At 28.7% G+C, this 16,808-nt stretch overlaps 1 protein-coding gene across 1 annotated transcript; it reads left to right on the forward strand.

Annotated features, from left to right (window-relative positions):
- The first annotated feature begins 6,589 nt into the window (after window positions 1-6,589).
- On the forward strand, window positions 6,590-9,070 carry LOC131177892 (uncharacterized). Its single transcript, XM_058143062.1, has 3 exons — window positions 6,590-6,722; window positions 6,800-6,877; window positions 7,030-9,070. Exons 1-3 carry the CDS (start codon window positions 6,633-6,635, stop codon window positions 8,977-8,979), a joined length of 2,118 nt encoding a protein of 705 aa, XP_057999045.1. The 5' UTR covers window positions 6,590-6,632; the 3' UTR covers window positions 8,980-9,070.
- Window positions 9,071-16,808: the final 7,738 nt, after the last annotated feature.

Genomic DNA, 16,808 nt, shown 5'->3' on the forward strand with positions numbered 1-16,808 from the left:
ACTATAATTCTTGTAAATATGAAAAAGAGAGAAATGAACAGTAGCATTAGAGAGAACAGTTTAGGTTTTCTTGAAATATAATATTAAGAAGATTTTTTATAATATTATTTTAATTAACTTAAAATTTCAGGAGAAAATCTTTTTAATTTTTTAATTATTTGATGATACTTCAAAGTTTTATATAATTAGTTTTTTTTTTAATTAGATAGATCATTATTATAATTTTTTAGTTTTTAGTGGTGTCATTAATAATTTTTAGATATAATTTATCTTTTTATATATACTAATTTTTATATTAATATGCATTACATGTTGATTTAATCGTTATATAAACTCATGATTTAAATTTTTTTATATGATTTTCTTTTGATTTTTCATATATGATATAATATTATCATATAAATTATTTTTAATAGTCAATTAAATTTAATTTTTTATTAGTATAATCGTATTTTACTTCTAATTAAAGTTGGTTAAAAAATTATAAGAAAATAAAATTAATAAGTTATATTACTTTGGTTAATTAAAATATTATAAATAAAATCTATGGAATAAAACTTTTAATATATATTATTTTAATGATTAAAATATTATAAATAAAATACCATAAATATGGTATGGGAACATGAATATTTTGATTTTATAAATTAAAATTTATTATTTAATAAAAATTATTTTCAAAATAATTTCAATATTTTTAATTTTTTTAATAAAATTATTATAGTCCACCTATAACAGAGATTGTAAGGTAAAAAAAAAAAAATATATATATATATACATATATATATATATATATATATATATATATATATATATATATATATATATATATATATATATATATATTATTGTTTGACTTTATCACAATAAGAATTTTAGAACTAATAAATTTTTACAAATACATTTTAATTTAGCATTTTCATAAATAATAAAAATAATGAAGAGCGTTTATGAAAAACTCAATATTCTCCCTTCCTACTTTTCAATAAGAATTTTAGAGCTAATAAATTTTTATAAATATATTTTAATTTAATATTTTTATAAATAATAAAACAATCAAGAATATTTTTTGAAATCTCAATATTCTCCCTTTCTGCTTTTTAAAATTTTCTCAACGTTTTGCTATTATAGCTAATTCTTTAATTTTTGAGAAATTTAGCTTGATTTTAAATATTCATTATTTTTACTAAATTTTTAAAATTGAAATAAATTAATAATTAAAATAATTGACTGGAAGAGAAGTCAATAGCCAAAACCATATATTTTAACTGATTTAAATCAATTTTAACTACATGTTAAAAAAAATTTTAAAATCATGCCAAAATTTTCAAAAAAGAAGATATAAAAATTTGAAGAAATTTTTTTTTTTAATATTAAGCCATTAAATTACATATTATTAGTTATTATTAATAAAATTGTTTATTAGTTAAGATTTTTTTATTTATATAAATATTTTTTGAAATAAGATTTATAATAAGACTAAGACTTTAATATGTTAATTATTATTTATTGTAAATTAAAAAATTACAAAAATAATTTATTAGTTCATAAATTCTCCCATTTGTAATTTTAGATTTATTAATTAATTAATAGAAAAGAATACAAGGATATAAGTAAAAAGATTAGGTTAATGATTGAATGAATATATATATATATATAATGTATATTAAAAAAATTGAAATATAAAAAAAAAAAGTATATATGATAAATATATTATTGAAAATTTAAATTATATAATTTTAAATATACATTATTGTAATTGTATATTAAATATTAATTCTATTCTTAATATAACATTAAGTACTCATATATTTACATAATTAAATAAGGTTAAATGGCAAAAACAAAAATAAAAAACTTTATGCCAAGTATCAATTTAGTTAAAACTTGTAATTTTATTAATTTGATTATAAACATTTCCAATTATTTTCAATTTTGGCAATAAATTTAATTAAAAATAAATGAACTCATTAATTGACAAAATAATTTATATTTGTTCATTTATTATCAATTTTAGCTACTTATTTTAATTTTATTAATATATTCAATAATTTTAATATTTTTATTAATTTTAATAAACTTCATTTTGATAAAAAATAATAAATGAATAATATATATAATATTATTATCTTAATTTTTAATTTTTTTTGGGTCTCTTTCTACTTATATTTTTAATTTACATTTTTTTATCATTTTATTTCAAATTAAAAAAAAAATCAAATATTTAAACATAAACTATGAACAAATAACATAACAAAAAAAATTTAATTACAATTTTCAAAACGATAGATATCTTAATTAAAATAATATTTTTATCAATTTGAGGATAACTACTTGAAGTAATTAAAACGATAGAGATACTTTGGGACAGTATCACTCTATTCAAACTAATACTGTCCCAAAGTAATCACTTTAAATATCTCGACTCAGTCCTTCAAGTAGATAGAGGATGTGAGGAGGGTGTTAGTCATAAGATTAAAGTTGGATGGTTGAAGTGGAGACGTGGCACGGGAGTTTTTTGTGATCACAAGATTTCCAATAAGTTGAAAGGAAAATTTTACCATACAGCCATACGACCGGCCATGTTATATGGTAGTGAGTGTTAGGCACTGAAGGAGTCGTATGTGTCTAAGATAAGAGTTGTGGAGATGAGAATGTTAAGGTGGATGAGTGATCATACTAGACTAGATAAAGTCCGTAATGAGAGTATTAGAGAAAATGTATGATTGTTACCAATTGAGGATAAGTTGAGAGAAGGAAGATTGAGGTGGTTTGGTCATATGAAGCATGGATATACGGAGGCTCCAGTTAGACAAGTAGAGCACATTAGGATAGAGGATAGAAAGAAAAGAAAGGGTAAACCTAAACTGACTTGAAGGAGAGTAGTACAACATGACTTAGAAGCATTACACATTTCCGAGGATTTAACCCAAAATCGTTTAGAGTGGAGAAAGAGAATCCATATAGCCGACTCCAAATTTTTGGAATAAAGGCTTAGTTGAGTTGAGTTGAGGATAACTACTAAAATTGATATAAAAATAAAAAGATGGGCTAATATTAATAATATAGGTAAATATTTAAATTGCTTTTGTCATTTAAGTAACAATTAGGCTGATTACTAAAATTAAAATTAATGTGAAATTATAAGATTAAATTGATAAAATTAAAATGTTTGACTAAAATTATAAAAAACTTATAAAGGTTTTGAGTTTTTATTTTTAGTAATTTGGTCATTATTTAATAATATAAAATTTATTTCAATAGATAAAATTTAAACTGAATGAGCATTTAAATTTGATATTATGTTTTTTTATTATATTTTAATACAAAATAAAATTTTATTTTTTTTCAAATGATTAATTATCTAAATAAAATTTAAATATTTTTTATGAATATTTTTTTTAATTTTGAGTAAATTTATAAATTTTTAATATATTGTTGACATAAAAAATAAAATTTATTTGAAAATAGATCTGATTAATAAAAAAATTCCTATGACTTTTTTTAATTTTATTTAAAATTTTAATTAATTTTTTCTATTTATAATTTTATTCTATTTACTTAAATTAGAAAAAATTCAAATGCAATCATAATAATTTCATTAAAGTTTTCAATAAAAATTATTTTTTAATTTATTATATTAAAAATAAGTTGAGAATATAAAAATATTTTATTTTTTTAATGAAAATGAAATAAATGAAAATTGATAAAATAAATTCTAAGTTTGATTAAATCCATATTTTTATCAATGTCAATAATTTTTTATAAAAAAGGCTATATATTTGTGACTAATAAAATAGTTCTTCTACTTGAATTAGATTAAAAGTTTAGTTAAAACTTATCCATTACTAATATTTATATTTTTTTAAAATAGCTAGAAAATGTAACAAATAAAATAGTTATAATTGAATAGGATTAGAATTGCATATCTATTATAATATAAATGTATATTTTTATTTAATTAAATATTTAAGTTTTAATAATAATTTTATAATTATTTGAAGGATATTTTTGTTTCTCCTCTTATTCCCCTCTTTTTCACTTATATATATATATATATATATATATATATAAATTAAAATAAAATTTAATATTATGAGTTTGTAAATATTTAAAATAATTTTTGATGAATCAATAATACTCATAGGATTAAACAATTACTATATTAAGAATTATAATATTTTTTTAATATAAGTAGAATTATTATTAAAATAATATTAAATTTTAGTTTATATTAAATATTATAATGTGAAAAATTAAATTATTAAATATTTAGAGATGAATAATTTATCTCTAAAAGTCATTAGAGATGATATAATATATTGTAAAAATTGACATTATTAGAAATTTAGCGACAAATTTTGCATTCTAAAAGTTATTAGTAATAATATTGTATAGAAAGTCTCTAAATGCTAAAATTATTAGCAACGTATCTTTTTATCACTCAATTATGTTAGTGATGAAGTTATATGGATTAACTCCTTATTGTCATTAATATACGTTATTGCAACAAATTATTTATTTTTATTATTTTGTAAATAATAAAAATAATAAAGAATGTTTGGATATATATATATATTTTTTTTTCATTTATTAATTTTTTAATTTAATTAATTACGTCTTATAAAATATTATATTTGATAAAAATTATAGTATAAATAAAACTAAGAATGAAGAATTCTAAAATTAAAAATTTTAAATTTATTTAAATATTAAAATTAATTTAAATAATAAAAATATAATTTTAATTAATTTAAAAAATGATAGACATTTTTAGTAAAATTAATGTTCCCTTTCCCACATTTATATACAATATAGATATAAAACTTTTTTTTTTAATCAAAATCTCTTTTCTTTGTAAATTCGCCCCTGAGTTTTTTTACATCCACAAAATACCACAGGATGATTGAAAGCGTTCTGATACATCTTTCATTCCGGAATGCAAAAGGTTTAGCCACTTTTTAGCATATGTATACTCTAGTTAATTAATTAGTTGCATGTGTAATTACGTTGTTTATGTAAATTAATTATATATTTTATTAATAATATTTTTATCTTAAATAATAATAATAATAATAATAATAATAATAATAATAATAATAATAATAATAATATTTTGTAGAGAAAATTATAAAGTGTTGTAATTAGGAGTTTTTTTACTGCACCAAAGCATTGTCCCTAAATATTTTTTAGTTAATGCTCAATTAAGACTAAATATTAATAAAAGTCATCGAGACTTGTGCATATTATGCTTTATGAGTCTTATGTTTCTTGAATTAGAATCGGTGTTCTTCAACTTTTTATTTTTAAGTATTTATTTTGATTAAAAATAATTTAGATTTAATTAGAAAATTACGAATTAATTGGGCCAAAAAAATTATCTTCACTTATTTAGCTTTATTCTGATAATTAATTAAGCAATCCTGTAGTTGCTTACATTTAGCATGAGTCATAACGAAAATACTCACACATATAAATCACTATCATATATTTATATGTGTAATCTATCATAATTTTAATTAAAAATGATTTTTATTAATTTTATTAATTAATTAAGTGTATACATCAAATTGTAAATAAGAAGATTTTATTAGGTGTTGCTCTAGGAGCATGTACTTCTTCTCTAACAATGAGATGGAATTCACCTTCATAATTCATGTGATAATTAAATTCTTGTAAGTAGAAGCGAGTATTTGATTAAAACTAAACTGAATAGAATTTTTAACTAATCAAATTGTTAATCGATTTTAAAAATATTAACCAAACTGAATTAAAATTGAAAAAAAATTGAAATTAACCGAAAGTGAAAATATTCAGTTAGTTATCAATCATAACAGAATTAATTAAAAAAATAAATATATATTTTATATATTAATTATTTAATAAAAAATTAACAAAAATATATTTAAAATTTTTATTTATAAAAATAATAAATATGACTTAATATTAATAAGATAATATTTATAAGTTAAATATTATTATAAAATCATTAAATAATAATTATAAATAATATATTATTAACAAAATTATAATTAATATATTAATTAATAAAAATTATGTTATTTTGATTATTAAATCAAAAGTAACCGAATTGAAAATAAAATCAAATTAAATCAAATTTATTTTTATTGAAATAATTAAATTTTATCATTTTAATTGATTATTTCGTTAAAACTGAGTAATATATAACCTATTTATAAATATATGGTACATTAAAAACTAATGCACGGGACCATCTTATAATTTTCCATTAATATGATCTACTCACGTTAGAATATGTTGACATGAGTGCCGATGACTGTTGGGCAGGCGCATAGGCTTTGAGGCTTTGGCCTGTTAGATAACGAAGAGGAGGCTGGTGCAGGCAAAATAATGTGGATTAGTTTATGCCGGTTCTACTCCTACAATCTGGCGGCCACAGTAGGGCCTTAGAAAAACTGAAACCCAAAGGTTTGAGAAGGGTCAGGGCCATAGCTTAAAAAAAAAAAAAAAAAAAAAACTGTTTGGATTTAATCATGAAATCTAACGGCTATAAAAGAAAATTGTTACAGGAGAATGAATCTCCCTCCTCTTGCCACAACTGCTCTGACTCAAACGCTGTGTATCCCTTGCAATGATCGATAACAGGAGAGATGGAAGTGGAAGAAAACTTAGAGAGGGATCTGCATGCCTTGAGAAGATTATACGGCCTCCTTCAGACCACCGGAGAAGTAACTCTAATGGTAATAAGCCTTCTCTTCAAATGACAAACTTTTCCTTCTCGTATTTATATTCATTATTTAGATTGTTCTATCAATAGATGGACGAGGAAATGAGACTTCTGTTGAAGAATCTGCTAGACGCTGCAAGAGACCACTTATTGCACACTCAAACCCAGGTGTTTTTTTTTTTTAATTTATTTATATAATGTATTAATGCTTGTCCGGGTCGAGTTTTCTTTCAATGTATTATTCTCGGAATTTTATAATTAATACTGCAATTTTACAGTTAATGACTCCCAAAGCAACTTTGTTTCTCATGTGATCACAGATCATAGCTTCAACACAATCGCATTCCATGCAGCCCAAAGAGGACTTGACAAATTTCCAACGAAGTATATCACCAAATATATTCACGGCATCTACCACTGCTAGGAAATTAGAAGAGCAATCACTCGCCGAGAATTCGCCTTACCCTTCTTCTACGCAGGCTGTTTCAGAGCAATCTGGACTTGGTATATCCTCACGTAAACGTCAAAACAGGGAGAAAGTCTGCCGAGTTTGTCAGCGAACGAATCTCAAGCGGAAAAACTCAACTAACACGTGCATAGATGAACATGGGGTGATTGGACAGGCTATAGAATTGTCCCAGCAATTGTTGGAGCAGAAGGACAAGGGTCTAAGACCAGAGACGGGTAATGAAAAGCAAAGACAGAAAGGAAAGTGGGAAATGCAAAAATTTACAACTCCAGGCAGTTGTTCCAGTTCTTATGAGGGGATTCAGAGAGATAAGAATCCAGGGCAAACAGCAGGTGATTTCCCTAAACAAGTGGCTAACTCAATCAAATTTATTGAATCTAGCATTTCGACGTTGCACCTTTCTCCTAGTTGTGTGAATCCAATAAAAATTACTAGTCCTGTAATGCAATCAAATGGTGGAGCAATTACGAGTGGATTCAATCATAATGGTGAGACTAGTAAAAAGAATTGGAGGCTTGGGCAGAAGGGAAAGCTTCAAACTATGGGGGCTACTGAAACTTGCAAACAGGTTCTAATGAGTAACAGCAATGCCAAGGTTGACCAAGTGGCTGAGACATCTTGCCCAGGCCACAGTCAGAACGTGAAGTACATTTTGCCATTGGAAAGAGTCATGCCACTGAGTAATACTGCGGCAAGTCAAGATAATGAGTCTAAGAGATATCAGTATGTTCATGGGTTACGGATCCCTCTTAGTGAGGATGGCCCCCAAAGCCAAATTGTGAAGATGAGGAAGAAGCTATCCAGACAGATAATCCAAGACAATCCCCTTCATGATTCAATGACTCATGTAAAGGAAGGCATTGGCAACTTGGTGAAATCCGGACCATCTATGCAACCTATGCTAGAGGGTTCCACAGCACACAGCAGTAATAAAAACCTGGCTCAACTGCTTATGAAACCAACGTTGCTGGATTATGAGTCTCCGCCTTTGCAAAGTGGCGATCGCCAGATGAACGAAAAGAGAGAGATCACCAAGAGGCCATGTGTGGGTCTGCAGAAGCAAAAGACATTTCCACATGAACAAGAATCAGACCAGTCTGCTATGTCTAGCTCTACCTCTTCCTGCAGCTGGATTAGTCCGCCGGAGACCGAAACAGGCACCATCAGCAGTAACAAGTCAAGGAGGCTTAAAAATGTGCCACTTGAAAGTAGTATAGAGGAGAGTAACTCTTCTTCTTATGAAAGCTCAGCAAGTTACAAGGACGTAGATGTAGGTCCTCCACAAAGGGCTGGTCCTTGCAAAATGAACAGATCAAATTCTGGCAAAGCAATTGGACGGTTGAGGAGGTTCAAGCACAAATTAGGACTCATATTTCATCACCATCATCATCACCATCACCACCACCATCATCAAGAAATTGACACTGACAGTGATGATAGTTATAGTAATCGCAAAGGGAAGGCACACTCCGGGTCAATGTGGAAGCACCTAAACAAAATTTTTCACCACAAACACAAACAGAGGGTTTATGAGAAAAAAGCGGTTGGGAAATTGAGAAAATCAGCATTCAGTAAGAATCAGGCTGGACAATTTCAGGCACTTGTGCGAGGGACGATGAGGCATGTTAAGCATTCAAAGAAGTCAAAGCTGTCCAAGGGCGCAATTAGGCATGGTCATGATAAGCATTGGTGGGAAATGTTTCAGCGCGGCCGTGGGGTTAAGCTGACCAATGCGAGGCGTGCCAGGCTTCAATTTATTAGCAAGAAACCACAGCTAAGAGCGCCTAAGAAAATGACTTAGCATACTTATCCATGACTAGCTCATGTCTATCTTGAAATATAAGGTAGGTTTTGAGATATTAGGGAGCCGGGACAAATTCCAGTAATTATAGTGTTGGTTTTTTTTTTTTAAGCAAAATAATTTTATTAATAAATTATCCAAAACTTAACATGCAATATCCAATTAATATCCGGTCATTTGACACCCATTCCAAGACAAAGCATGCTAAGTTAGGTTATGTTAAACAATTTTATTATAGTGTTGGTTATGTTGGCATATACTTACCACATATTTAAGGTCGGTGAGTATGAGTAAATACTGAATACCATCAACTAAACTAATATTGAGTTTCCATCATATTTCTTTGGTATGAAATGGTTTCCACTATATTCCTTTGGTTTGAAATAATAAATTAGATTTTGATCAAATTAAATGGGGTTTCAAACATATTTAGGTGGGTATGGGTGAGTGAATAAATTTATTAGCATTTGATTATATTGAAAAATTAGGTTTCAACAAGCGGATTTCTTTTACTAAAAGGTTGCATCTCTAAAAAAAAAATTACCACATGAGGCCGCTATAGTCCTATTTATCAAAGAGGGATGATTTGTACTAATTATAAAGAGAGAGGGAGGGAAAAGTTAGTATATTTAGTGTCCAATCTTTAAAAAAAAAAAAAAAAAATCACTCAAAAGTAAAAAGAAATTAAAAAATTACTTAGATGCTAGTTAGAATAATATCTAGCTGCTTTGATAATTTTTTTTGCTCTCTTACCTGCACTCACATCCATACGATATGATTCTCCCACTTGCACTCAAACCAACACGTCGTAATTATTAGCCAACTAATAATATGATATACATAAAAAAAAAATGAGGATTTCCCACTAGCAAAACATGCGCTCTCTCTTCTTCTTCATCTCTCCTTTTTTTTTTTTCCTTGTTCTAGGGCTTGTCCCTTTCTCGTTGTCGACTTGCGGCTTGTATATAGTGTTTTGGGTTGTCTTTTGCAGGTCTATAGCTTCACCGATGAGGCTTTCTCTTCAACTGACCTGAAACAGCTAGTATCATGGGGATATACGTGGTTGTGAGGGATTGTAATGGTTATGGAAGCTCTCTGAACGTCTTGTGCTTCTTTGGTCTTGTAAGGCACAAGAACCAGTTCTTGTCTTGTGGTTCTGCTCGCAGGGTGTGATGTGGAAGGTTGGCTCAGAAGGTGCGAATGGGACGCCAAAGAGTCCTGCCGATGTTGCCCCTTGCTTGTTTTTGTGCTGATCGGTAGCTTCCATGGTTCTTCAATGTTGACCAATAACTTTACCTTTGTGGTTTTGGTACCTAGGTTGTTTTTTCTTGCCTCTGCAACAGACTTGCTGGTGCATGCAAGACCTGTTTATCTTCTATCTTCTTGGTTCCTCTTCTTAGAGGAAAGTGAGTGTGGCGGTGTTGCATCTCTGTGGGCAGCGCAAGTAGGGCCTGGTGTGTATCCTCTTGCGGCGGCGATGCTGCATTCCTCTGCTACCTAAGGTTTTTTCTTTTCTTATGGGTTTGAGTAGTTTAGGTTGCGGGCCTTTTTCGGCTATTTTGATGAGCATCTCTGCAATTGATCTATTGGGCTAGCACTGACCTAGCCTTTGATTTAGATTGTTTTTGAGCTTGGCCTTATTAATGTAATATCTCTATCTTTGAGGAAAAAAAATAGAGTATAAAAAAATTTCAAAATACAAATATTATTTATAATTTAAAGTTTATTAATATTATCATAGCAAATCAATAAAATTATTATTGTGAATAATAATATTAAATATTTTATGAATAATTGAAAATTATTAGTATTTAGTATTTATTAATTTAATGCATCAGAGTAATGTTGTAAAAGCCTCAACTTGTTTGCAAAATCCCCCACTCAATAGCCTGCTTTTCACAACCAACATCATTGCACAATAGATTTGCAAAAACATATCTTTCAAATAATAGATTTCGATTATTACTATATTTCGCTAATTGTTTCACTTTTATCAACATGCAAAAGCAAAAAAAATAAATCTCAATATATATCAAAATAATTAACTTTTTTTTTCTAATTGTTTCACTTTCATATTTATTTATTTATTTATTTATATATTTTATTATCTAATTATCAACTTTTTTTTCTCCAATTTAATTCATTGATTAGTAATTTCATATTTCATAATTATTAATTTAATTTTATAAATTCATTTATTTTTAATTAAATTATTGTAATAATTATTTATTAATATCTTATTTATTTATTTATATTAAATGCAAATCCAAATAACAATTATCATTGTTTAATATTTTTTAAATTAATAAATACTATATAATAACAATTTTCAGTTGTTTATAAAAATTTAATATTATTCATTCACTATAATAATTTTATTGTTTTGCTATAATAATATTAATAAACTTTTACTCATAAATAAAATTTGCATTTTTAATTTTTTTTTTTAACTATGCAATTATAAATTTTTTTTATATTACATCATTAATTGGTCAATCATTATACTGTGTATGTGAGTATGAGTGCAAACAAGAGAATTGTGCCGCGTGGTTGTGGGTGTAGGTGAGAGAATAAAAAAAAAAAAAAAAAAATATATATATATATATATATATATATATATATATATATATATATATATATATATATATTAAGGTAGCCGTACGCTACATGGAAAGTGTCTAAGTGCTAGACATTATCCTAACCAGCATCTAGTTATTTTTTTTAATTTTTTTTAACGATTCTATTATTTTAAATAATTTTTAATTTTTATCAAAAATTAATTTTTAATAATTGAACGCTATTTATATTAGCCTCACCTTCCTTTCTCCCCTTCAGCTCAACATGAATAACCCCTCTTTAGTAAATAAATAATTCTATGAAATTTATTATAACTAAATCAAATTTCATCAAATTTAATAGGATTTGTAAATAAATTTCAAACTTAAAATTATATATTTTTTTCTTATTATATATTATATTATTTTATTTTATTTATTCTAAACATAAAATTTATTTCATTTGAAATTAATTCTATATTTAATATAAAATATATCAAATAAAGACATTCATGAAGGAACGGAAGCGTGAAAAATACAAGTTTGTACCATTGAATTCAAAATTTTTTACCTAGGGTCACATGCATCATGCAAAATTTATTTTTATCTATTTGATTTCAATGATAAACAACATATTAAAACTCTTTTAATATGTTTTTGTATCTGTATTTGCCATTTAAGATTTTAAAATTAATCAGATTAATTTTAGAACTCTAAATTAAATCAAGAACAAACACACTAACCTCTTGATGCACTGCAGTGTATTTGCGCCTTTGAGATTTGTCTTCAGGACACCAAATATTGTCCCTCTAGCTTGTCCACACCAAGAACACCTATGGCAGCTCTTGAACAGCTTCTAAAGCTTTTTCTATTAATTAGAAAATCAAGTTCTGCCTTTTAAAATATTAGAGATGTAAATAGGACACTAGAAACAATTTCTGGTGTTCTTAATTCAAGAGATTGTTTTTCTAATCTCTTGGATTGATGAGAGAAGAAGAAGAGGAGGAGAGAATTGCACACCAAGGTGGCGGCACAAAGGAGTGGCTGCTGCTTGTGTTTTATTTTTTCTCATAACAACACTTATATAGCTAGGTTTGTCACGACCCAACCTATAGGCCGGACCGGCACTAGGACTTGGTCCAGCCTAAAGCCCCGGAGGCCCGTAGTAAGCCTAACCATTCCTTAACCCAACTCTAAGGCCCATTTGGGCTCAATTTCAAGAATTCAACCGGACAGAGTCCGGCCATAAAATAGACCTTTCAACGGGGAGTTTTTGACTCACCCAACCTGTAAACACATTATGTAATCAATTGGGGAGCTTAGCTCACCCTCCACATACTCATACAACATAAAAATAAATGGGAGCCCAGCTCCCTCATCCAGTCCATCAACAAGTATAAAATAATAAGTTTACAGGTCCAAAATAACAATTTATATTACAGACCCAATTCAAATAAATATTGCTAACACATGTGGAAATTTTAAGAGTTAACAGGTTTATACAAAATTAATAAACGACCTGCGAGGGAGAAAAGCAGGTTAACCTCAAAAATATCCTCCTGTGGCCTGGAAAAATATTGAACAGGAGTGAGCATTCGACTCAGAGAGTAAAATATCAATTTTAACCATAATCTCTATAACTATCTAAGCTAATGCACCCTGTAGAGTGAAATACAACATCAACAATATTTTCACCTCATAACAGCAAAAAGGTAATTTGGAACACTCACACACCCAGTAATATCAATCATAATATATGGGAGCTGATCCCCTATACAGCTCTCTTAAATCCAACCTGTGCCAGCGAAGAACTCAAGCCGGACTTTCGCTTAATAAACCAAATTGGGGTCCCAATGAAGAACTCAAGCCGTGACTACCTCCGAAGGACCGGGTTCCAAGAATGAGATGCTTTCTAGCCAAAATTCACATTTTGAAAATTTGGCATATAGCTGGTGTTCCCTCAAAGTCTGCAACACCATTCTCAAGTACCACACGTGTTCTTTCTTGGTCCGAGAGTATACCAAAATGTCATCTATGAATACGATAACAAAACGGTCCAAAAATGGCTTGAACACTCGGTTCATCAAGTCCATGAAGGCTGCTGGTGCATTAGTGAGTCCAAAAGACATCACCAAGAACTCATAATGACCATATCTTGTCCTGAATGCTGTTTTGGACACGTCATCTGTGACACCCCTTACCCGTCTACAGTATATCCGAGTAAGCTATGTCACACGATATATCCAGAACATTCTATTTTATCTTAATTAATTTTTTTTATCATAGTTTTGAATATAACTTGTGAAATATAATTTATTTAAGTCATTTATTGAAATTATAATTTATTTGAGGTTCCGAAAATTTTATAGAAAATCCGGCAGAGTATCGGCTAAAAAATGGAGAAAACAGTTCTTCGGAACCTATGAAAAACACTTCCAATATTCATATCCAATCACTCTCAAAACTCCAATAATCATCAACAATGTCTCAATTATTTTACAATAACATTTCCATTACTCAAACATTCATTTCTCATAGTATTCATATATATGCAATAAAAAAATACTCAAATTTTTCTATTCATAACCACAATTTTCATTATTTACATGAACATCAAATACATTACATAAGTTTTAATTACACAAAAGAAAATAAAAGTTAATTACAAAATATCAAAATGAAACCTAGTGCCCTTCCAATGCACTGAGGATGGTGAGGTGACACGGACACTATGCAGAACTGCAGGAGGTCTCACCCAGCCTGTGGTCTACTGGGCTCTCGGTCAGTATCTCCAGAACCTACACGTGGCAAAAGCAATGAGCTAAGCAATAATGCTTAGTGGTGCCAATAATAAAATAAAAAGAAATAACAGGAAGTAAATATGCAGTGAATGTATCAGTGTCTTATTGCAAATAAATTATCGATGAGTATTTGTAGTCTTACTTATTTTGTACTTGTTATATTCATTATTTCATTAAATTTATCCACTTTCATTTTTTGTTGTCCAAGTAACCTATACTGGATGACTGGACTAGATAAACGGGTAAACTGGCACTGGGTATCTAGTACCTTGGGCCGTCACACCATCGGTCACATATGCATCTCCCGGTGTGCAACAGAACAGCTAATAAGCTGTAATAACAATAGGTGCAAGGCCAAATATCAACACAATGTCAGAATGGCTAAAAGCCATGAAATCACAGAATGGCATAATGCCATGTGCAGTACTGCTAACTGAACCCTATTGGCATGCCAAACTATCCAAACCAATCTTGTTAGATATACTAGGGCATTTGATACTTTTGAATTTTGTAATTTTTGAATTTCAAGCTTTGGTGTTACTATTCACTTTAGTCAACAAAAATGTTGACTTTTACATAGAAAATAGGTACATTGGTTTTAACACTCCCAAATTACCACATTTTGCATTCAAAACTTCTTGGCATTAATCACCAATACCATTTCTAAGCTTAAAACTAATGGAGCAGAATTTTCAGTTTTTATACCCTAACTTTACTGTTCCATTAGTTACTGTTGCAGTGAGAATTTGAGAAAATGATAAACATGAAAGTTGTTCCTTATTTTGTTTAGTTGAATTTATTTTTTTGAATCACTCCATTTGGAGTTTTGTAGCTCAAGTTATGGTCTAAAAACCACAACTGGCCGGATTGAAAAATTTCAGAACTGACCATATCTACAGTGCAGTGAACAGTGACTGCAACTGCCTTGTTGGTTAGGTTCTAGTCATAATTTGGGGTAGGTTTCTTCATGAAAGTTGTTGGTCTATATCTTAACTTGTTGTTGTAAAAATTTCAGGTCAGTTGGGCCATTTTACAATGAGTTATGGCCAAATGAACAATCACTGTTCATTTGGTCATTCTGCAGAATCTGGTTGCAGGACATCCGGATTGGGGCAAGTTTTTGGTCCACTTGCTTTGGTCTTTTGGGCATGGTTTCTTCACCAAAATTGTGCCATTATGTGTCCAGTTTCATGTCCAATTGGCCAAACACCAATTGAACCTACACAGCCCATGTTATGGCTGTCCAAACAGGCTGGACTCACAGCCTCCCTGCTGGTTTCACTAGGCAGCATACCAAATCAGTTTTCTAATGCTACAATTCACTCCAAGTTATGATCAAATTACCTCAAATGGTCACTAATTGACCATTAGAATGTTCATATATCATTTCATGAGCAAACCCTAATTTTTTTTCAAGTCTCCAAGTTCTCAAAGTTCAATTTATACATTAAACTTACAATTTCAACTTAAATCATGTTCTTAAACATGAATTGAGTGAGAGAGAATAAATTGGGCACTAACCTCTTTTGTTAACTTTTCCAAGTCTCCAAAAATCCCTTCTTCCTTCTTCTTTTTGCTGGCTAGAGGTTGTTCAAGTTGCAAAATCAATTTTTAGTGAAGCAAGGTTGTGGTTTCAAGGTGATTTGGTGGGTTGTCTCAAGCTTCCATTAAGCTTCCATGGAGGAATGGGTTTGGGAGAGAGTGTAACGTTTTTGGGTGAGGAAGAGCAGATGGCTTTTGTTTTTATTTGTCTCAATTATCCTCTTTAATAGTTTAATTTAAGTGGTGCTTAATTGTGATTGGTGGATAGGTTTTTAATGATATCATATGATGTCATTATTAGGTATTTTCTTATATTTTTTTTTCTTTTCATCTCTACTCATTTTCAATTTAATTTTTAGTAATGTTTATTCATATTTTATATCATAATAATTATTTACTTAACTGGAAAAGTCGGCCAAAAATTACCTCTGAAGGCGAAATGACCAAAATGCGCTCCGTTTGGCTTAACGAGTCAAAATTGTCTGTACGGATTGAAAAAATTTTCTAAATATTTTCTTGGCATTCTAATGCCATAGGAACCTCAATGACCCTTCTCTGGAGTCTCAAAAATTATTTTATGAATTTTCTCTCGGGTCTAGGGCTCCTAGTTGCGAGAACCGCAACTTCCCATTGGGTTACCCATCGCTTGGGCATCGACTCATTTTACTTGGTTGTATTTTATTTCTAAAATATTTTTCTAAATTTTTCTTATTAATATTTAAATTAATTATGGTTCCTCACTTTAGTTTAAATATTTTTTCGGACGTTCTAGCTGTCCGGACCGACACTGGTCACCGGAACAGTAGAATCTACGGAGTTGCCACAGGGAGGGTGTTACAACTCTTCCCCTCTAATTTAAATTTCGTCCTCGAAATTTACCTGATGCAAACAGTTGATGGAACTGTTGCCTCATCGTCTCTTCATTTTCCCA

The sequence above is a fragment of the Hevea brasiliensis genome, chromosome 2 (assembly GCF_030052815.1).
Source record: "Hevea brasiliensis isolate MT/VB/25A 57/8 chromosome 2, ASM3005281v1, whole genome shotgun sequence".
Lineage (NCBI taxonomy): Eukaryota > Viridiplantae > Streptophyta > Magnoliopsida > Malpighiales > Euphorbiaceae > Hevea > Hevea brasiliensis.

What these genes read in the sequence shown, in the direction of transcription:
- LOC131177892 (XM_058143062.1), top strand. Translation starts at nt 6,633, where the DNA reads ATGGAAGTGGAAGAAAACTTAGAGAGGGATCTGCATGCCTTGAGAAGA. An exon ending in CCGGAGAAGTAACTCTAATG is followed by an intron (nt 6,723 to 6,799) that starts GTAATAAGCCTT and finishes TTCTATCAATAG; the next exon opens with ATGGACGAGGAAATGAGACT. An exon ending in TATTGCACACTCAAACCCAG is followed by an intron (nt 6,878 to 7,029) that starts GTGTTTTTTTTT and finishes ATGTGATCACAG; the next exon opens with ATCATAGCTTCAACACAATC.